Raw genomic sequence first — 23,456 nt, 5'->3', positions numbered from 1 at the left:
TATGAATCGTATCGGTTGAATCGCGAATCGATTTTGAATTGAATCGTGACCCTAAGAATCGGAATCGAATCGTGAGCCACCCAAAGATTCACATCCCTAGACTATAAAACACCATATTTGTAGATGGTATTCCAATTTATTGATTTGGTCCATAACTGGTATCATGAGGTCACAATATTGGTGTCAAATGAATCAGAATTCCCTCCAATTTGTGAAATCAAAGCTTTATTGATCTTTGAGTTTTTACTACTATACAAACCCCTGAGTTCAAGTGAATCATTTCACCCAATTTGAAGACATTCCCTCGCAGTTTTCCTGGCATGACGTCACATTCATGCGAGTGAGTCATGATGCCTTTACATAAACATAACAACGGGAAAGAAAAATGAAAACTCTCGTCTTTCTTCAGTGACTTTGAACACTATCCAGGCTGCTGTGATGCTAATCCTGCTGCTTTAGTCAGGAGTGTTGTGTTGTTACGGGAACAGATTACACAGAAAATGAAATGAAGGAAAAATAAACTGTGGGTGCATGTTGTCCCACATGTGTGCTTGGTTTCCTGTTGATGCTCTCAGTCCAAACACATGCAGACTTAGAGATACAAACAGTTGTTTGTCTCTGTGTCGTCTAGGGAACGCGTCTCTCACCCAGTGTCAGCAGGGATTAACTGCAGCTTCCCCCCCATGACACAAGATTAAGTCGTATAGATTATGGACAAATGTTTAAACCAGATGTGAATTTGGTAGTTGTAAAAAGTGGATTTTTTTTTCTAACACTTATCTTATTTAAATGCGCACTCATGAATACATTCATGCACCTTGCGTCACACCATGTGTGTTTGGGTGTCGGCACTAGTTGGACACATGAATAGTTGAGTAAGTAAATGTCCATTTATGGTCAGTTTAAAGTTTTATTTGAGCGACTTTCACATCGTTTCCTCTGGGGCTCGTTAGTGTTTATAGACAATAATAGACGCAGACTCCAACTGGGATTGGACATGTTGAAAAATATATGAACTTATATGTTTTTTTACGATACCGCGTCGTTTAGCATTCAGTGTCCAGGGCGCTGGGAGCTGCAGTTTCTGCAGTATTTCAGCTCTATTAAGCCAAAACATCAAAATAAAGAAAAACAAAACAAATTGGCATGAATTCTGACTTTTTAATCTCAGAATTCCAATTTTTTCATTAATCTCAGAATTCTAACTTTAATCTCCGAATTCAGACTTTTTTTTTTTTTTTTTTAAAGGTGCCATATGTAAGAATGTGGCCAAAAACGGTTACTACATTCAAATTCAAAATACCGAGGTCTTTTAGGTTTCGTTTTCTGACGTAACTGGCAACCCGTGGTTGCGCGGCAGCTGAGACTCTACTGACTGCAATGATTGGTAGACGGCGGTAGGTGGCGCCACATGCCAAAAAATTATTTTAAAACATAAACATGATTTGCAGTCTGCAAAATATATTTTAATGCAAATATTTTGTCTGTACTGTTGTTGTTGGTGAGTTCAGTTTGTTATATGAACATTATTCCTGAGTCTCTGTGACATATTAGGAGGATTTTATGGCCAGTTGCTTTAGATTTATTACATAATGCACCTTTAATCTCAGAGAATTCGTCAATCTTCTGACTTTCTCCCCAGAATTCTGACTTTTTTCTCAGAATTCAGACTTTTAATCTCAGAATTCAGACTTTTTCCTCTAATCTCGGAATTCTGACTTTTTCTTTAATCTCAGAAAAAGTCAGAAAAGCATAGTTACACTGATCTGCTACACAGCCACAGGATGAGTTCATATATTAGACTTGTATACATGTCACTCAGGTTACCGCCTTTAATTACACTACAGTGTGTGCTGATACACGACTACAGCCTCTTTCGACACCCTTGACATGGACCGGACGAGCCCTGGTGTGTCTTTATGCCTCGAGGACGCTGCTGCGACACAGGAGAGCATGTGTGACTCACAGTGACGCTCCTCATAATTGTGTTCACACATACAGGCCTGCAATGTGTGAGGCTCCTTTTGTACTGTGTGTATCTATGTGTGTGTGTGTGAGAGACCGCAATTGTCTGAGAGTGGGTGCCAAGTATGACAGCACTACGATAATGTGTGTGTTTGTGTGTCACATAGTGTGACGAACCACGAAAACCCAGGTCCTGAAAAATCCTCGTTTGTCTGAATGGCGCCTGGATAATTGCTAATGGCCATGGCCGCGGTCGGCACATAACACACAATCACAATATACACACATGCATATTCACACATGCTTCACTAACTAGCAGTGCCCCCACTGCTGCTCATTAGCTGCTGAGGCGTGACAGTGGAAAAAAAAAACTGGGTTACGGCTTCGCACATGCATGTACAAGCAAAAACAAAAACATGCACACTGGTCATGACCGGCTATAAAAAACAGGGGATACTGTAGAATAATAATAATAATAATAATAATAATAATAATAATAACAGGGAGGAGGGGGGGGGTTAGAGAATGAAGGTGCCTTCTCATTATGAAGAGAAATGTGAAATTGTTCCTGGAAACTGCCGCTCAGATCTGTCCTCCCTTTGAAAAGTGGATTTAAACTGTCAAACACGCACAGTGTGAGGCAGACAAATGAGCCACGATGACACCGTGTGTGATCGCCCTTCATCTTAACACCACTTTGTTATGGTTTTCTCTGCTCAGCGGCGGATTTTTATGTATGAATCCATGCATTAATTTGTGGTTATTTTCTGCAGTATTTCTCCCACACGGCGAGCACGGCAGAGAAGAGCAACAGCATAAATGAGTAAATAAACACAAAAACGCTGATGCAAACCTATACAAACGAGCAGATATACATTTCCTCCGTGAGGCTGCTTTAAAATGCAACTTATAAGAGAGAGGATTATTTCAAATAAACAGGTTGGAAACAGGAAATCCACTCGCGGTGCAAAGTGGTGCCGAGTCTTGGGAATCTGAAGCAAAATGTCACAAACGAAGCGGAGGAATAAAAGGTCAGGAGTTCAAAGCCGTGACCTGGAATGATCTGTGCAGAAGGAGAGGAAACCCTTCGCTTAAAATGCCATATTTATTATTTAACACGTATTAAGCTGGAGGGAATTTGAAAGAGCTGTTTAAGCACAAACCTAGAGTTTTATACGTCTTATCCTGTACACGTGCAACACATAGCATAATAGATAAAATCCTGTGATGTCTCGTGATCTGGAGTCTTGTGGTTGTGAACGCACACTTTCTGGTTGACTGGTGATGAGGGCGTGACATGCTAGGAGCTGCAAGATTGATTGGAAACGAGATTGTGGTCTGAGATGATGATTAAATGTCTGTGAGGCTGAAATTAACTCAAGCGTAGCAGCTGTTTGAGTTACATGCTAAACTCTCACGATGCAGATGTGTTTACCACGTTCAGCTTCCTCTAAAATGTCATTAGCTAGGTGCTGTGTTGTTTTTTACATTTTAATACTAAATTTGCGAAAGCTGTTGATCACTGGTGACTCATCGTCTTCCGTGGTTTTCGTATTCCCGTAGCAGCAACTGCATTAAAACCACTCGAAGTTCAGCTTCGACCGCTAAATACGGCTAAAACGTCACTTCCGCGGAAGCTCAGCTTCTCTTGGAGTCAATGGATGCCGGGCTTCTGTGTGATCAGAGGCACAGCTTGTGAACAGGCAAGGCAGGCAACTGCTTGGGGCCCCGAGCCGATAGGGGGGCCCCCGACACTCGGAGCCTGAGGGCTGTTTTTACTGAAATGTGCAGTGAGCAGCCGCCTCCCCGTCCCCCTTAAAAAACAATGGGCGATTTGCAATAACATCTCAATAGGAAACCTCCCTAAAGGGGCCCCACCTCACGTTAACCTGTGTGAAGTTATCGTTCTGCAAGTTGGAAAATGAGGAGGATTATTTACAGTGTAATGCATATCTTTTTTTTACTTAATTTATGTTTTTTTTTCAGTTATTTACAGTATTTTATTGTTCTATATATTTATATTGTTTTATAATGTGGGTTCTTTACAGTGTAAAGTATTTTTTTGTTTATATAGTTTATACAGTATTTTATTGTTCTTTACATTTATATTTTCACATAGTTTTTAATTACAATGTTATTTCATCCATTTTGGAAAAAAATTATATTTTGAATTCATACATTTTTCGTTGTTGTCAGATTATTTATAACATAATGGTGATGAACACGTTGGAAGGGCCCCCTGGGAATTTTTGCTTAGGGCCCCTATAGACTCTAGAATGGCCTCTGCGCATGATTGGAGGAACTGTCTTGAAAGGATGAACCAGTTTTTGATCGACAGCCTTTTCTGCCTCAGTCCTGTCTGTTGGTGATCGTCATGTGTCATTTGTCCATATATATGTAAATAAAAACACTATTATAGCATTTCACTGTTGCATAATTCTAGCCTTTGCTTGTTCTAGCTGCCCGATTGTAGAATTTATGTCAAAATAACAGGGTCTGAAATGAGCTTCCCCTGTCTCAAAGAGCAGCAATCACCACTGTGCTCGACCCAAAGGACAAATCTATGAAGCTGCAATTATACTTCTTTTCCCACCATAAAAAAACATAATCTGCTGCCTGTAAATTACATTTTAAATTGCGAATAAACTGGCTGTAACATTGCTCTCAGTAAAGCCAGTATTTTAATTCAACATTCTTAATCTCTGATGATGTATCATGGTTGTGGCTTCTTTTTTTTTAATGATTTTCCTTTAAACTTTGCCACAACAGACCTCATTTCTATCAATTATCCTTAGCCTTATAATCCTATATTCAGTGCTGACGGTGGGAGGCGAAGACATATACTGTATGTTTCTGTGCCTCAGTCGCTCATCGCTGCAGGTCACTGCTATAAATGTCAGTGTGTTACTATTTTAACCAGTCTGGTTAGATAAATGTTTGGAAAAAAAAAAGGAAAAGCCTTTTAGGCATTTGGATATAGCTTAATACCCTGAGCTCTTGATGTTGTGGGCTTTGATCCCACACACACAACCTCTTAGACATGTCATGTATGTTCCGTGAGGCAGAAACGGGAAAATCCACTGCAACAGGCTCATTATGTAAGGTTAAACGTAACGTATGAGAGCAGCAGCCCAGATAAATGGACTGCAAATCAGAGAATGAGCTCATGTCTTGGATTTGCAGCAGCAGGAGTGTATGTATGTACAGTTTCTGAGGCTATTTTTAATATATATATATATATATATATATATATATATAAATAAAAAAACAGTTTTGATGCTTCTTACATCCCTGAGACTTCACACAAGGATATGGACGATCAAGAGGTCTCTTGACACGCTTACTGAAAATAACTTGGTCAATAGTTCCACATAAAAAGTTGCCAAAATCACCCTCGGACACCGGTTAACTCTCGTTCTAAAACGTGACAAAGCTACTTTTAGACATTGTTAAAACAATGTTTTGATGATGAGTAGCAGTGCACCCACCGTTCCAGAGGGGGCGCTGCACTTCCAAGTATTGGCCAATCACAAGACAGTTGGGAAGGCTCTACGCTGGCTGGCCAATCACAACACAGTTCTGTCTTCTGGGGCTGAGATTTCAGTCTGAAACAGCGCGGCTGAGGAGAGCTTCAGTGAGGAGAGATTTCTATCGGCTCATTTGCAGCCACTAGGAGGTTTTTGACCATAAAAACAAGTTACTGTATGTAAGCAGACCTCGACAGGACCACTCTATGGAAGATTTAAATTAGAAAGAGAAATTAGGCGAAATATTGTGAGAGAAAATTCCAATCTTTTACCAACTTTAAGTTTAATTGCTCTTATTATATTCTTATTCTTATATCTCGAGGCTTACAAACTGTACGTATCAGACCTGGCAACGCTGCTCACTGAGAATCTGCGATGATGCCTCGCTGATCAGATGTCAGGCGTTGTCTCAGTTCTCCTCTGATCTGACTCGACTTAACTCATCACTGACAAATATCACACATGTATCTCCAAGACTCTTCAAAGACTTTATGCAAAGTTTGAGTTAATGCAGGGATTTCTGAGTTAAAGGTGCATTATGTAATAAATCTAAAGCAACTGGCCATAAAATCCTCCTAATATATCACAGAGAGTCAGGAATAATGTTCATATAACAAACTGAACTCACCAACAACAACAGTACAGACAAAATATTTGCATTAAAAAAAATATTTTGCAGACTGCAAATAATGTTGATGTTTTGAAATCATATTTTGGCATGTGGCGCCACCTATCACCCTCTACCAATCATTGCAGTAAGTAGAGTCTCAGCTGCCGCGCAACCACGGGTTGCCAGTTACGTCAGAAAACGAAACCTTAAAGACCTCGGTATTTTGAATATGAATGTGGTAATGGTTTATGGCCACATTCTTACATATAGCACCTTTAATAAATATTAGACATAGCACAAACAAACAGTAATCTACTGTATTTATCAACGTTGTGCCCCAAGAGGACAAAAAAAGCAATGACTATAATTCCACTCTCATAATGACATAATGATTAATAAAAGTTAATTTCCTTAATCACATGTTTCAATTGCTCAGTCTTAACCTTATCTTCATGTTTTTTTGGACAGTTATATGATATGCTGCTAATGGAGAGTGAATCTAGAGATTCCGTATCAGTATTCTGTGGCGAGACGATTGCAGAAATTGAGCTTTATGCAGCGTTAACTCTCTGCCTGTCGCCAAACACACGCTCAGACACGATGGGTGGGTTTGTTCATTGAGAAAGTAATCGAGACGGACGAGAGGACGATGTCCCCGAGCTTCGCCGACGACCTACGACTAATTTGAAAGACTTGCTCCCAGTCTGGATTAGAACGGACGACGGCAGACACTCAGCAGACCTTTACTTATAAACGCCTCTCTCCTCCCATCGGCTCCACTAATGCTTTCAAAGGAGCATGAAATATGATCTTTAAAGCAAAGTTGGAAGTGATTCTTCTCCACTGGCGAGCACACATTGATTGGACTGCAGTAGCCAATGCTTCTTTTGTTGCAGCCAACTGCACGACGGGCAGATTTCAATAACACACAGGTCATTAGCTCAATTCCCTGTATTTAGTGGCTCTGGCTTGTGGAAAGTACCTCATTTACGCGATAACAGCGTTATCACAATATTCACTGCTCCCCCTCGAGGAACTCTCACAGCAGGAAAAGAGGAAGGAAGAGTCGCCGGGGGAGAGGAAGTGGTCGAAGGAAGTCGTTTCATCCCTTATTTCTCATCTCTCTCATTAGCCAGTGAGTCTGTCACATGGACAATACAGACACAGATATAGAAGCCTTTATTCAAACTTTCACTATTCTGCCTCACCTAGCTTAATTATCTCTCTCTCTCTCGCTTGTTAGAATGACTTTCTCTGCCTCTTATTGTGTCCGTCTCTTCCTCGTTGTCTCTTTTCCCTACACTCATTTATGGAAACGGAGCAGAACGGAGATAGGGCGGAAACTGGTATAAGTCAAAGCAAGAAAGAAAGGAAATTAAGGAAGTATCTTGCCTTTTAGGCAAATTGGACACTCTAAACTGGTCGTTTGTTATTGTCCTTTCTGTCCCCCCATTTATCCTTTCACCACAACCGGGTGAGGCACATCATTGAGTCTGGTTCTGTCAGGGCTTTCTTCCCTTTAAAAGTGATTTTTTCTCTTGCTCATTGAATGAATTGTTGTTTCTCTGCTCTCTATAATATCATAAAGGTTTATGCTCTAGTGCCTTGAGGTTAATGTATGTCGTGATTTGCCGCTATACAACTAAAATTGTACCGGAATTGAACGTCTCAAAGTCTCAAAGACATGTGATTGAACAGAATCCCCCCCCACTATATTCGTTTTGCCCCACTTATTTTTTAGCCTGAGGAGTGAAGTCAAATCCAGATCATATCCTCTGTATGTTCAGAACATTATTGTACAAATTGTTGTCGTTCCCTGGACTTTTTTTTTCCTGCTGTTTTAACCAGGGAGAGGGATACACCTCAGTGTTCTGCAATGTTTCAAGGGACATCCATAAAGGTTCTTGAACCAAACATTTAGGAGGATTCTAACCTGCAAATTTAAAGCATGTAGATTGTCAAGTACATTTTTCACACCGCTCATGAAGCCTGCAGTCCCATTTCAGCTTCATCTACAGGAGGAATGACCCGGTAACTCTCCATCTGCATAAACCATGATGTGATTAAGTCGCTAAGCCAAACTTGAAAGACTCTGAAATGACCCTTTAAATCAGAAGGCTTTGAGGAAAAAGCCCCTGTTTTGACTCTGAATGAAGTCTTCCAACCAAAGTTAATTAACTCGAGCTTTGCTTTCAATAACGTTTGTGAAGACTTGATGATATAAAAGGCCTATATCATAGCACCAGCCCACCCACTCTGAGCCTCACATTTTAGCTGGAGTGCACTGTGCATCAGCCATTTTGATTGTTTATGGGATACTCAGTCATCCAGTCAAAGTGTCATTGCTGCCAGATGTTTTCCCCCCTGATTCATTCCTCAACATCTTCTTTTTTTTTTTTGTCTCCTTTTCAATTTTGTCATTTCATCACCGTGGAGTAAGTTCTTCTTCTTACATGCCTGAAATACTCCAAATTGAATACCAGGCTGTAAAATGAAAGACGAGGAGGATTACAGTCTCTCTCTCTGTGCCAATCTCCTTATAAAGTCGACTTCATCCATTCAAAAAACAGCTCAGATGTTATTCTACCCCGAAAAGTGTCCTAGACGGATAAATGAAGCGCCTCTGTGTTATAATGAGAGGCAAAACAGTAATGAGGCGACCTGTTGCTGCTGTGATGAGTCATAACTTTCTCTCTGTGAACAGAAAACACCTACAGTACACGAGCAGAGGAAGCACTCGAGCATCACGTCATATATCTGTGCGTGTACTGTGTATATATATATACACTGCAGTTTGTTGTTTGTATAATGTGTATTTCAGCTGTTCAACTTTGTATAAATACACAGAACTTGATTGCAAATGCTTAGTTTGGTGCTCATTGTTCATAATCCAGGTAATTTAAGGGTAAAACGTTTAATTTTGATATTTCCCTGACAGAGAGGATGCAATCTGAGGACAAGACAGTTAAGGAGATGATGATAAAAACAGAGATAAAAGAGAAGAAGAGGAGAACATCTAGTGTCAAAGCTTCTTCTAATCTCCACAGATTGGGGCAGAACACCTGTGTCAACAGTTGCTTTACATCACTTTCCAAAAAATGTGTCTGAAAAAAACGAATAATCTGTTCAATTCCACTGACAACCAACACTAATCCCACAGTAAATCTATAAATTTAAGTTGTAATGATAAACTGAGACATGTTTAAGTGTATGTACATCATTTTAATCCGTCTCTGGAGCAATAATCCACTTATAAGTGCTTCATTAAACCACCATGAACACATATTTTTTACATTATTTTACATTTAACTGACTTTGCAGGGGTTTATCTTCCATTTCTCACAGATAACAGTTGTAACCAGTGTGTGAGAGGACTCACCTACAAAGATCCACAGAAGCGTCTGTTTGCACACAGATGCCTCGGGCTGAGATCCCATCCTGTCCAAAAAAAAAAAAAAAACAACGATCCACCGCTGACCGAAGTTTGGAGAGGACCGTGAAGCTGGAGAGAAACTTACCGCAGCTCAAAGTCTCTGCTCGGTAAGAACACCATGAGTGTTGACAGCCGCTGAGCAAAATCTCCACCACGTTAATGCAGCTGTTACCGGATGTTAGTCACTGTCAAATCATCCGCAGCTGCTTCACTTCACACCTTGCGTAAAACTGCGCAGCGCTGGAGTATCGAGACTCGTCCCCCCCCTCTTCCTCGTGCTGTAACCTCAACTGTCCTGAAACACCGTCATCCGTGAGACTGGAGCTGGGTTTGTCCACGCGGATGATGATGATGATGATGATGATGATGATGATCTGTGCCGTGGTGGAAATGTTCAGTGCGCTTTGGCGAAGTGTTGCGCTGCGCTCTGCTCTGCTGTGCTGTGCGCAACGGGGAGGCGCCGGCCTGGGACCTGCGGGAGACACAGTGACTGACGTCTTTCTCACGGGCTGTGGGTGAGCTCTGTGGACGCGGGACAGACCCGCGTAGAGATTATAGTGCAGGAAGTGTGTGAGGATGATTTGGATAAAGAAGGCTGTGGTTGCTTTTTTTTTTTAAATCTGGCTTTAAATTGGATTCACATTCTTTGTTATATTATATATAATTGTATATGCATTTTTATTATCATGGTCTGGAAGATGAAAGCCTGAACTTAAACTTAATATCCTGTGTGTAGAGTAAGGTTTAGTGTGGGCCCCAGCTGTGGTGTGTGCGTATGGAGATGGAGATGGAGACAGGTGCAGGATGGATGTGATCCAGGGTCTGGATCCTCTGAAGGACGCGGTCTGTGACAGAGGACCAAGCCACTGGATTGGGACAGAACTAGTGATGGGTGGGGGGGCTGGGGGGGGGGGGTCTGTGCTCCGCGGTTAAGGACTTGAGGAATCATAGTTGTACAACACTGACATCTAGTGGTGGTGATGAGCTTTTACTGCGCGTTCATTCAAATGAGTCCAGTTACACAATGAAGTGGGGACACTTCACCACACACTGCCATCCAGCCTCTATGTTAGGTTAAACCAATAATGTTTCCCTTCTTGGAGAGGAAATGAAGTAATGTGTTGGTTGTAATCTAGATCATTTTTAATTTACTAAAAATTACATTATTGGATTGTGGTTATGATGACAGGGAAAACATGTATTTTCACTATATTTCACTGCAGCGAAGCATCTGAATGCGATCATGCCTTGGGTATGTATTTTAATACATTTGTAATTATATGGCAGTTCAGTGGTTAACAGTAGTAACAGGTCACTGGTTCGAATCCCGGTTCTCTCTGGGTGTGCAGTTCAAAAACATGCAACTCGGGTTAACTGGACACTCCAAATTAACCTGTTAGCTTGGATTGGCACCAGCCACATTTATTCATATTAAATGGCCTATGATTTGGGAACGTATGTTGGGCTGTTGTGGCGGCTAAACCTTTGCTGTGTTATGCTTTTCTCTTGCAGAGATACTCTCAGACTACTCAGAAAATAAACTGGATGAATGGAAAACTGTCAGGAGTTGAGGGGGGGAAAAAAGCAATTTTCCACCTCCAGATATCGTGAGTCAGTTGATAGTGTAAGATTGAACAATGAAAACAACAGACTCGAAGACTGATCGCTTCTGTGTCACACAAAAATGACTCTTCACTCCAAGCACCAGGTGGAATAACAGTGATCGGCTACAAACACCAAACACATTGTCCTTATTTAGTCGTCTTCTCAGCACAACTTTAAAACAAAAACAAATGTGAAGGATAAAAAAAACAGCACAGAGATTAGAGCAAACATTTCAGACAGAAGATTTCATTATCTCTGTCTGAAAGGGATAAAGGAAGTATGTAAGTCAGACCACTGCAGAATCCAGGGTGAAGAACTTACTCACACAGAGAAACAAAATGTGTATGTAATGCTCATGCAGGTCTTGAATAAACATCAAACTTGAAACATTGGCATTATAGCATCACTAAAAACCAAATCTAATAGTGTCCAAACATTAAAACACCTGCCTGAAATGGCCACATGGTGAAAACCTCCCTCTGAGCTGCTGAAAGCATGAAAAAGCTGTGTGTTTAATGATGTTTTTAAAACTCTTCGCCCCACTTCTTCAGCGGTTGGCAGAACTTAAATACTCTCACTTTGTCTTAACATGTCAGACAGGCATTTAAACCCCCTGCCTGCCTGTCTGCCTGTCTGTCTGCCTGTCTGACTGACCATCTCCACGGCAACCGAGTGTAAACGTACAGCAGGAGGCGTGCAGCAAAGAAAACACTATAGAGTGGAGAGTCTGTTGGTAAAGGACCAAAGGTTTTCTGCTCAAATGTCCTCAGAAGGTCAAGAGAGACGCACGGATGGATGAACGTGAGGAAGAGGTAAGCAAAGATGAGCTCAGTTCAGAGTTTTTACTGTGATTTGTGATTGTTGGTCTCAGAGAAAGTAACCATAACTCCTGAATGTCCTGAATGGTCAGCTAAGTCGTCTAAAATGCACTTTTATCATGTATTTATACTGTGTGTGGTGATAGTTTTAGACCCGTCAGCCATCTTGAGTGTTGCTGTGTTGTCAAACATTAAACCAGAGGGAGTTCAGCTCCACTGCACACAATGACCTGAAGAACTCGCCTGATAAATTTGAATATTTTTAGTGGTTTCTTTTAATCTTATATGAGATGAAATTGAACATCTTTGGTTTGCAGACAAAACAAAGTGACATTTTTACACCATTTCAAATAAACACAATCACATGCACAGACATCAGAGTGCAGCACGTGTTCCCTCTCATGTAAAAGACTCCTTAAAGAAACAACAATGTGTTTGTATGATGTGAGGCAGCAGTGAATCCTGTTCAATCCTCGTCCTGCGTCGTCTCTGCAGGGACCTGCCGGATCATCAGAGGATTACATCACAACAAAAACATCACAGCGATGATCACACAGGCACACAGTTGACTGTCGAGACGCACAGCTGAAGGACTCTTTTTTTTTTTTCCACTCCTCGCAGTCTATACAGTTTTTTCCTATAATAAATAACAAGGAAGGCCGAAGCGTGAAGCCTGTGGAGAATGAAGAGAAGTGAGAGGACGGAGAAGAGGTGGAGGGCTGCTGGTGTTGGGATGCAGAAGGATGAGGACTTGGTTGTGAGTCTTGTGGACGACCAGGTGGATCTCGTGGTCTCGGATGCCGAGGACGAGGAGGAGCATGGATGTCCTCCCCTTGTGACTGCTTGTTGTAAAGGCCTGACTGAGGTAATGTGTGTGTGTGTGTGTGTTTGCGTGGCGGAGACAATGGTGTGCAATCATGGTTAAGCTGTTGCTGTTCTATTACAAAGCATATCGTGTTATATATATATATATATATATATATATATATATATACGTTCAGTGAGGTTGAGCACTTTGGGTGAAAGGCTGGTGTTGGTGGTGGTGGTGGTGGAGGTGGTGGTGGTGGCACACGTGATTTGGATTTTTCCATTGTCTAACAATGAGAGACACGTTGATGTACACGTGAGGGTCATGTGACCCGGAGTAAGTGGGCGTCGGCACGTTCTCTTGGGGGGGAACGGTGTTCAAAACAACCATGACGGGAAGACGGGGAGGACGTGATGTGACGTCATCAACCGCTCAAGGCGATGTCCAACAGAACTTTCTTTATTTTATTTATTTTAAAAAATACACACAATAGTGCTGCACATGAACATAAGATAATGAACCATATAAAGATAAAAGACATTTAAGAAACAGTCAATGTAGAGGCCTAACTTTTGTGGAGAGGTAAATATTAACGCTTAGAACACAGAGAATTTTGGCAGATTTATTCTGTAATTATGTTTAATCATACAGTATATATACAGAAGGTATAAGAATGTCCATTATAGTGATGAAAAAAATATTCATTTTCACCAACTATATAAAAACACCATGTTTAAAGGTGCATTATGTAATAAATCTAAAGCAACTGGCCATAAAATCCTCCTAATATTTCACAGAGACTCAGGAATAATGTTCATAATGTAATAAAAAAAAATTTGCAGACTGCAAATCATGTTTATGTTTTGAAATCATGTTTTGACATGTGGCGCCACCTACCGGCGTCTACCAATCATTGCAGTCAGTAGAGTCTCAGCTGCCGAGCAACCACGGGTTGCCAGTTACGTCAGAAAACGAAACCTAAAAGACCTCGGTATTTTGAATTTGAATGTAGTAACCGTTTTTGGCCACATTCTTACATATGGCACATGGAAATATGACACACTTCAAAGTTCACTTTTTTGAACAAAAAGAAAAGAAAAATAATCTATTTTGTAATTATTGCTACTAAAAATGTGAATCCTAACTCAACAACAAGCCTGAATATGTGACTTATAAACACACACACACACACCCAGGATGTCCATATAAGGAGTTGTGTATTATTCCCACAAATTCACATGGTTAAAAAGACAGTCTTTGACTCTGTGGTGTTTTCCAAAAGGTGGTGCAGCGGCTGCTGAGCTCCGGGGCCGACGCGACTCTGTGCGACCGCAGCCAGGAGACGGCGCTGCACGTCAGCCAGCCTGAGCTCCAGGGAAAAATGCTCGGGTGGATGTGGAGGCCTCAGCTGCCTGCTCAGGCCCGGCTGCTGCAGGCCTGCTGGCAGGGAGACGTGCACACCTTACATCACCTGCTGGTAGAGCACACGCATACACACACACACACACACACACACACACACACACACACACACACACACACACACACATACACACACACACACACACTCCTGTGTTTGGGGTATTTCCCACATGAGCAAAAGAGCAACAACAGTTTTCCTGTTAGAAATACACTACAGGGTATATATTGTGTTTGCGTCTATGTTGATTGGGTTTATTAATAGCTCAGCAGCTCATGAATACATGAATGGAGGAGCTTGTTTTTCTGTATAGACGGCAGAAATAAATATTAACAACGCTCAAAAACAAGAAATTGATGTCATAACAGGTAGACGATAACCTGGACATGCATTCCTGTGTCATAGAGTCATACCTGGACTGATCCATTTGTGTCCTTGTGTGACTTTGTGTAAGTGAAAACCTGATTTTTTTTTTAGTCTAATTATCCAGCACAGTTTGAATGTCTTCAATCTTCATATTGACAAACAATTGGGTTTTTTTTCTCTCTAAATCAAAATTATATTTAACATTTTAAACCATTCTAAGAAATAATATCATATATTTTGATTATGCTGCATTGCATTTAGTCTATTTAAGCATTTTGTCTGAGAGTTTTCTTAGATTTTGACATGAAAACCAAAGTGTACCGGTTTCCAGACTTCAATAATACTTAATTTTGTGCATCCATCTTCACGTTTCAGGCCCAGGAAGAGGATTTAGATGTGAACGCTCCAAACAGTGATGGTGTGACTGCTGTGATGCTCGCTGTCAGGGACATTGACCTGTTTCAGAGCATGGTGACGTCTTTGCCCTGGGCTCACAGACCTGTTCAGGTGGTCAAGGCTCTGCTAGGACTCTCTGTGTAAGCAAACAAGCAAAAGGAAATATAAATACTAGTATAATATACATATATTATATGTTAGGTACGGTATGGAAAAAGAAATGTATCTTTGAGAGAATAACGTGTCTTTAAACTTCTTGAACAGTGATCTGCAGATGCGAGACCACAGCGGCTGTTCTGCACTTCACTACGCTGCGAGTATCAACAGTGCTGTGAAGGAGGAGATCATTCATTTGATGTTAGAGGACCTGAGTCACACAGGTACACACACACACACACCTATAGCACCTATAACTTACCCTTAACATAGTGTTGGTATCATCCCTAATTCTGTGTGGCAAAGTGGTTGTTTTGAGACTTTTTTATGAGGGTTTTTCCTCTTCTCTGACTGTTTTGATTTCTCCTTCATCACTACTACAATAGTACTAATGTACTTCTATTCCTGTTCAGATGCTGACTCTGTGTCACCGGTAAACTCGTGTCAGGATTTGGCTTCAGACTTTGACGACTCTGACATAGAGCTGGACATGGAGAGCCTTCACCCTGACAGGTCGACAGCTGGTTCTCCTGCACACACACACACACATCATCAACCATTCCTACTGCACTGTGACACAGGGGTAAGTGATGAACAGCAGAATATATTCATATGATATTCCTCTTTTAAACAAAGGAGAGTGTATTCAGATTTTGAATCTAAAAACCCATTTTTACTCTTTGGCTTTCAACCCAGTATGAGACGTTGTTTTATTATATTTGTACAGTATTTTATTGTTTTGTTGTTTGTTCTTAGGTCTATTAGGTCACATGTTTGTATGTTTTATTTATTTATCTCTGGTGTACAGCACTTTGTCTTAAAGTGCTTTATAAATAAAGTTGGATTAGATAATTTTACATTGTACAATAACAAAACGTGAGCAACAAAACTCTAGATTTAATGACGTAATGCTGAGAGCAGACTTTCTCCTCCTCCTTCTTTAGTTTATGCATCAGCTTAATTTTTTTTTTTTTTATTCTAAAGCTGCATAAAAGAGTGATCGTACACTCATTCAAACATATTTATAGATAGTGCATTAAATTCCTGACAACAAGCTGTCCTAAATGTTACACACTGGGCCTTTAATTTAGTCTAATTCACTTAAACAATTATAAAACTGAACAATTCATTGGAATTATTATATAAGATACACACACACACACACACACACACACACACACACACACACACGCACACAAATATATGAATGCTCCACAGAGTCTGACAAGTAGCTGTCAGGTGACCACAGACTGTGAGTGGTCACCAAAAAACAAATATGGCTGCAGTAATTGGCTATTTGTGTGTGTGTGGAGGAGGGGTGATGTGTGTGTGTGTGTGTAACACTTAGATGCCATGCTCACAAACTGAAGCTGTTCTGACAGAAGGAGTAAATAAACAGATTGAAGCAGCTTGTGGTTCTCATCTGTGTTTGTATATGTGTAACAAATAAATCACTTTATTCCAAGGATTCACTGAACCAAAAACTATTAAAATCTAAAAAAACTGGGATCAATCAAACTTGGACACATGTCATTAACAAATAACTCACCTTTGTTTCTTCCAGGAAGTGCTGCAGTCTGCAGGGTGTCCTCCTCCTCCTCCTCTGTCTGACCATCACAAAGACCTCAGCCATGGTAAGAACTCACTGTCACTGACCTTTTTTTCTTTGTCTGCTTGTGAGAGGAGGACGGTTTATTACAACATGATAATAAAGGCATTATATTTGATACCAGCTAAGGTCAGCATCAAATGTCAAATATGCTGTACAGGGAGAGAGCAGAGAGGGAGGCGTGACAGGATGGGAGGGGTCTCACATACAATACGACCTCTCAGCTGAGCTCCTGTCTGTCTCTTACATCAGCCACAAACAGCGTGGCCGAGACATAGAGAGGATAAAACGTGTCCGAGAGGCTGAATTCATAGTAGGTTATAAAACAGGGACAGCTTATTCAGAATGAGAGCACAGGAGACCACAGACAGGTAAAGGCATTGTTTTCTCTACAATGGTTATGCATTTGATACTGTTTTTCCTGTCAGGTTTGCTGTAATTAAGGTTCATTCTAGTGTCAGGAAGTGGCTTTGAAATCTAGGAATAACTTGTGTATAGAGCCTGAAACAGCTGCTAAATGAAGAGTAATATTCTTCAGAGACTATGACAGGGAAGAGCAAATATGTGTTATAATATCAGGGTTTTAAAGATAAATAAATAAATAAGTGTGAGACTGTGAGCATCCCCACAAACTGGATGCTTAATATTTGACATCATTTCATACGAGGTGCCATTTGTCAAGTGGATCAAGCTGAAAAATAGCATTTAACATTTAGATATTTCACTTTTAATATTTAGATGCATCTATTTAATATTATGTACATGTTAACAAATATTGGTGTAAATGTGGGAAAATAAATGCACCTCATAACTTTAGACATGTAAATCTGTTTTTTATACATGTAAAAATAAATGTCTATGTATCAAGTAATAACTGACCTCCCCACTTATGTAGTATACATAACATTACAGAGTTTCAGGTTAGTATGTAAACGACGCCGACGCTGACGATGCAATGGACTCAGGGCTGCTGGGTGTAACTGTGTTGGTCCTGTGTTTACAGATAAGGGAATCCCACTCTGTTTCCAAAACGCCATGGAAACACTGAGCGACATCAGGCAAGCCTACCACGACTCAAAGAGGGAGAGCAGGTGGGCCAGATGCAATCTCTCTACTCTTTTTAAATGTATACAAACTGTAATGTGTTCGCTGATGACAGTGAGCTGACAGGATCAACATCGACATCTGTTCATACGTAAACACAAACCAGTTGACGTATACGTGTGCAGTTAACACTCCATCGTGCCCAACACACACACACACACACACACACTCCTTGAGCCTCTAACAGCGACAGAAGAACAGAGTCCTCTCCGGTTACACTCACAGAGCTGCACACAGGCACCTGTCGCTGTGTCCAGAGGAACAACCTGTTCTACCCAAACAGGTTAGCAAGGAGGAGGAGGGCAGGGGGTGTCTGGTGAATCAGTCCATTGTCCGATTTCACCACAGAAAACAAGTTCAAGCTCCTCCAGGACGAATAAAGGACCTTCAGTTGGTTTCTAATTTCACAGTCGCAATGTCCAGAGGTGAGGTGAAAGACGAAAGGGGAAAATGAAAGTGTTTCCATAATGATCAGCTCAGCAAGGAGGAAAAAAAAAGTCCCTATTAGTTTATTAATTATTAGCATCTCAATGACACAGGTAACCTGTTGTAACTTTCCTCTCTTCTCTTGTCTTCAGCAGAGCAGAATTGTCTCTGCCGAGCCTGAACAGCAGCAGCAGAGGCTGGAGCCGCATGGATCCTGTGTCCTCGTGTGGTCTGCTCAACACCAGGACTCCCTGTGTCCCAGTACCACCTATACGCAGGTACACGCCGGAGCTGGACACGTTATTAATGGTTGTAAATGTTGCATGTACTAAGAAAGACTCGTCAGTTGAACCATTCATTACCCCCTGATTTTCACCATTTCATAAAAGGAGTGGAGCAGCCAAACATACTGTCAGTCTCAAGTGACACTGAAAAACAGAATATGGACCTACAGTATGGACCACTCTATTATAACACCCCCCCCCCCCCCCTCATTCTACCTTATTTACGCTGTTGGATAACATTTCAATGAAGATAAGTGTCTGTTCAAACCATCATCTAAGACCATCAGCTCCACACAATGCTCTCCATGTTTCTCAGGCTAGCAATGTTAGTAAAGCAAACCTTAGGTTAAGGAATTACCCCTGGTTCTCTGAAACATGAGCAACAAATGTTGAAAGAGAATATGGGCCTAGAGTAGTCCTTTCAGGAAGTATCAGTGCAACAGAAGTTACACACTGAAGCTTTAAGAAAGGAAGGAAACCTCGCTCTAAGTGACAAAAAAAAGTCTCAATTCAATCCACTATTGTCACACAATCCTGTCTACCTTGGTTTTAATCCAAGTGTTAAATGATTGCATGAAAACAACAGCAATCATATGCACATAGTGATATAGTGACGTTTGTATTTAATGTCCTCCTGTAACACAATACAACTGTGATGCGCATGAAAACCTCTCTGATACTAATTCCACACAGGCCGAGGACGAGAAGCGTGGTTGTGGCATCGCCTTCTTCCACCTGCATGATGCTGTCTGTGGCTGAGTCCAGTCAGCTGAGCCAGTCAGCCCCCAGCATCATGGAACCACTGCTGTGTTCCAACACCATGATGCAGGCCAGGGCGCATATTCAGAGCCGTATGTATTACAAATTTCATTTTACTTCATGTTAGATGTGTGTTTTGTATTATGTATGAATGTATAAAAAATCTATTTTGCAGGATTGGGTTCTCAAGATCATGAACAAAAGGTGAGATAAAGTAAAATGAAGGTTTCGCCTCTTTGTTTTACGATGAAATAATGTCATATCTCACCATTTATATCCATTAAATCAATGTCCTTCTTTACTCTCACAGGGGCCCATGCTGGTTCTGCCTCCCCGAACACCAAAGCAGTTGGCCCCACTGAACAGCAGGCCCAGAGACACTGCAGCTCACCCGGCGCTAACGCATCACGTTCCCCTGAAGCCCATCAGCCGGAGCCCCCTTTGCTCCAGGTCCTGGTTGAGGAGAGCGAGGCTGTCCCGCGGCAGCCAGCGAAGCGGCCCTCTGACGACGGCTAAGGGCGGCAGCGAGGAGAGCGGCTCCAGCAGCAGCCAGAGCTCGATCGATCTGGAGGACGAGGAGGAGCGAGAACTGCAGGAGATTGTGGAAGACGGACTGAAGGACATGAGCTCCGCTCAGGCTGATCTGGTGGAGGAGACGAGGCAGCATTTTAATGTTCAGTCCAGGATCAGTCACATCCCGCCCATCCACAAATCAACATACGACCTGGACAAAGAGCCCTTCAGTCACACGGGGGACTTTTTCTGCACTGAAAGAATTCTAACCTCTCACTGTGAAAGCAAAACCACCACAAAGGTGCCTTCTTTTACAAAATCTAACTATGCAAAACAATGTGACGATGAAATTCCTGTTTGGTCAGAATCGAAGGGGGAAAGGAACCACGTAGGCTCCAATATAGACCCTAAGAGTGATTTTACCAATGAAATGACGGAGTTGAATGCAGGGAGAACTCAGCTCCTGACTGCGAAGGTCAATCTTCGACTGCTAAATGGGGATCTGATGGAAGATAAGAGAATGTTAAAAGTCTCACGCCCCAATCAGAACAGGGAGACAACAGCCAGAGTGAACCAGAGTCAACTCAGGTCAAATGATCACACTAACCTCAACGTTCGAGCTCATGAAGGACAAAGCGTTGTAAGTCGAACTAAGTCTAAAAGCAATCTGAAGTGCTCCTTTCTCTCAAAGAAAAGCCCTGAGCTAATTGTTAAAGGAGAGGCCACAGTCAAAGTCAAATCCAAGTCTGGAAAGGGTGCTCATCGTAGCAGTGACACCTATTCGCTACGAAAGACGGGCGATCATCCGCAAAGCAAACGAGCGAATCCAGACAAGTCAAACAACAGCAAAGCTCAGCTCCTCGTGAGGGACATGAAGAGCGCTCAGCAGCTGAAGAGACTCTGTTCTGCAGGGACACAAAGGTCCAAGTCTGCCGTGGACTTCCTCACCTACAGCGACATGTTTCAGCAGATACAGAGCGGGGACGGAGGGCCGGCCATTTATGAGATGTTTGCTGGTCCCGTCTACGAGAACCTCCGGGTTTCCAGCTCCTGTGACAAAACGAAGGACCGACAAGTGCAGTCTGCGCCGTCTCGCTTCTACAAAACCAAACATAGACCGTTGAAGCAACCGCAGAGTAAGTTGAGGAGAACCCCAGGAGAGATTATGGTGGTCTCAACTAAAAGCAAAACAAGACTTGCATCTGCCAGAGCCAAAACTCAGCTCACATCTTTATCAAAGAAGAACCATGCACACAAGCTGGAGGCTGAGTTAGTTTTCTCTAAGAATGAGATTTGTCACAAACGTGCTCAAGAAAAGGCTGCAGATGATGATAATCTGTCTATCATAGCAGAGGCTCTTTCAAGATATTCATCTAAAGATAAAACACTGACGACGCAAACGGCTTCACGTCAAGGAATTATTTCAACCCCAGGAAGCCAAAGCAGACCCCTTCCTGAGCCCGTGTTACCTCGGAGCTCCCAGCTGAGGACCAGCACGTGGTCGTTCGAGAGCGACGGCAGCAGCAGCCACAGCACCATGTCGCCAATATACCAAAGGTTTCTCGATGAAGCGGGAGACGGTCCACTCACAGACGACCTGCTGCAATGTCTGGCTGAGGAGCTGATCTCACTGGAAGAGAGGGAGGCGTCTGTTGGATCCAGTCCAGAAAACCAGGAAGTAAGCAAGGAGGAGTCCAAGAGGGACAATACTGGAAGTGGGAAAAATACATTTCCTGAGGTAAACCTTTTGTTTAATGTGATAATTTGATGTGTATTTAATGTGGTTCATGTATCTTTCTTTAAAGGTGCATTATGTATTAAATCTAAAGCAACTGGTCGTAAAATCCTCCTAATATGTCGCAGAGACAGAGGAATAATGTTCATATAACAAACTGAACTCACCAACAACAACAGTACAGACAAAATATTTGCATTAAAAAACATGTTTATGTTTTGAAATCATGTTTTGGCATGTGGCGCCACCTACTGCCGTCCACCAATCACTGCAGTCAGTAGAGTCTCAGTTGCCGAGCAACCACGGGTTGCCAGTTACAATACATCTGAGCTACAACGGCGGAGAAAAACAAACCTAAAAGACCTTGGTATTTCGAATTTGAGTGTAGTAACCGTTTCTGGCCACATTCTTACATATGGCGCCTTTAACAATGCATACAAAGCACTTTTAACCCAATATAAGTACATAAAATAGCAGATACCATGTGTACCCTGCTTGTGTACTCATTACTTTTTGCCAACATTTCTGGATTCCAGGTGATTCCAGACAGTGTAGCTCTGCCTGGCTCTGCAGTGTCTTTAGAGGACACCATCACATGGACAAAGGGTGAAGTTCTCGGCAGGGGAGCCTATGGAACCGTGAGTGTGTGGTGCTTATATCTGTTTTATTTAGTCCAGGATTATGAATGAATCATAGACGAATGGCCAGATATTTACTCAACACTAGCTAACGCTGCTGATTTGTTATCAGGTCTACTGTGGTCTGACCAGCCAGGGCCAGCTGGTCGCCGTGAAGCAGGTCAGTCTGGACGCGTCCGACCATGAAGCTGCAAAGAGGGAGTATGGTCGCCTGCAGGGGGAAGTGGAGCTGCTGAAAACACTGAGACACATCAACATCGTGGGCTTCCTGGGAACCTCTCTATACCAGCATGTGGTTTCCATCCTCATGGAGTACATTCCGGGGGGGTCCATCGCCAGCATCCTTCACAGGTAAGATTCAATACCACTCATCTTCTTCATCGTTGACATCTTCTGTAAATATCACTCTTCTCCGCTGCTCCTCAGGTTTGGTCCTTTGCCAGAGCGAGTCCTGGCTCTGTACACGCAGCAGATCCTGGAAGGCGTGGCCTACCTTCACCTGAACAGAGTCATCCATCGTGACTTGAAGGGGAACAACGTCATGCTGATGCCCACTGGTGTCATCAAGCTCATAGACTTTGGGTGCGCACGGCGTCTCAGCTGCCTGAACCACACGGCAAGCAACAGCGGAGACCTGCTGAAGTCTGTCCATGGCACACCTTACTGGATGGCACCAGAGGTAGATATAGCGCTCTTTTGGGTGCCTCTTTGTCTCTCAGGATGATTCTGTTTTAAAACCATTTCAACCTTCTTCTCTTCATCCCCAAGGTCATCAATGATACAGGATATGGAAGTAAGTCTGATATATGGAGTATAGGTTGCACAGTGTTTGAGATGGCCACAGGGAAACCACCACTGGCACACATGGACAAGATGGCGGCCTTGTTCTACATTGGCGCTCAGCGGGGGTCGATGCCCTTCTTACCAGACGGATTCTCGGATAACGCCAAAGATTTTGTACAAATCTGCTTCACAAGGTGAGACAATGAGCCTATTTGTTGATTAATGGAAGGGGATATATATGTTTTTGAGATCACTTAACCTTTAACACCCTTATATTCGCTTGTTTTCTCTCAACTCCAGTGACCAGAGACTACGGCCGTCTGCAGATCAGCTCCTCAAGCATTTGTTCATCCCCATAAGTAAGACTGCAGTGAATGCTCGCACAACACAGACAAAGAAATGCTGTGGTCACCAAAAGGGACATTGTGGTTAACATGTACCAACACTAAATTATTATTTTTTCAGTTGATGGGGACATTGAATGATTTAATATAGATTGTA

General features: G+C 42.2%; 2 protein-coding genes across 2 annotated transcripts in view; one reads left to right on the top strand and one right to left on the bottom strand.

Moving 5' to 3' along the window:
• The window catches only part of ramp1 (receptor activity modifying protein 1), a gene marked incomplete at both ends in the record, with an annotated part of 49,660 nt that extends 37,537 nt beyond the window's left edge, over nucleotides 1-12,123 (bottom strand). The window contains 3 exons of the mRNA XM_083908680.1: nucleotides 9,482-9,540; nucleotides 9,755-10,057; nucleotides 12,113-12,123. Of these exons, the coding sequence (XP_083764806.1) occupies nucleotides 9,482-9,540; nucleotides 9,755-10,057; nucleotides 12,113-12,123 (373 nt within the window). The remainder of the gene's footprint in view (nucleotides 1-9,481; nucleotides 9,541-9,754; nucleotides 10,058-12,112) is intronic.
• A 517-nt stretch (nucleotides 12,124-12,640) lies between these two features.
• On the top strand, nucleotides 12,641-23,440 carry map3k19 (mitogen-activated protein kinase kinase kinase 19; the record flags this gene model as incomplete). The annotated part of the gene is made up of 17 exons (XM_083908679.1): nucleotides 12,641-12,823; nucleotides 14,049-14,243; nucleotides 14,928-15,088; nucleotides 15,213-15,328; nucleotides 15,518-15,687; nucleotides 16,669-16,738; nucleotides 17,717-17,804; nucleotides 18,396-18,521; nucleotides 19,221-19,378; nucleotides 19,462-19,490; nucleotides 19,597-21,537; nucleotides 22,071-22,172; nucleotides 22,285-22,523; nucleotides 22,599-22,851; nucleotides 22,941-23,149; nucleotides 23,256-23,314; nucleotides 23,421-23,440. 17 exons carry the CDS (start codon nucleotides 12,641-12,643, stop codon nucleotides 23,438-23,440), a joined length of 4,119 nt encoding a protein of 1,372 aa, XP_083764805.1.
• Between the last annotated feature and the right edge of the window lie 16 nt (nucleotides 23,441-23,456).

This window comes from Microchirus variegatus (genome assembly GCF_963457635.1).
Source record: "Microchirus variegatus genome assembly, chromosome: 22".
NCBI classification, from domain to species: Eukaryota; Metazoa; Chordata; class Actinopteri; order Pleuronectiformes; family Soleidae; genus Microchirus; species Microchirus variegatus.
Note: the sequence above shows the minus strand (reverse complement) of the source record. Positions and strands in the feature narration are given on the sequence as shown.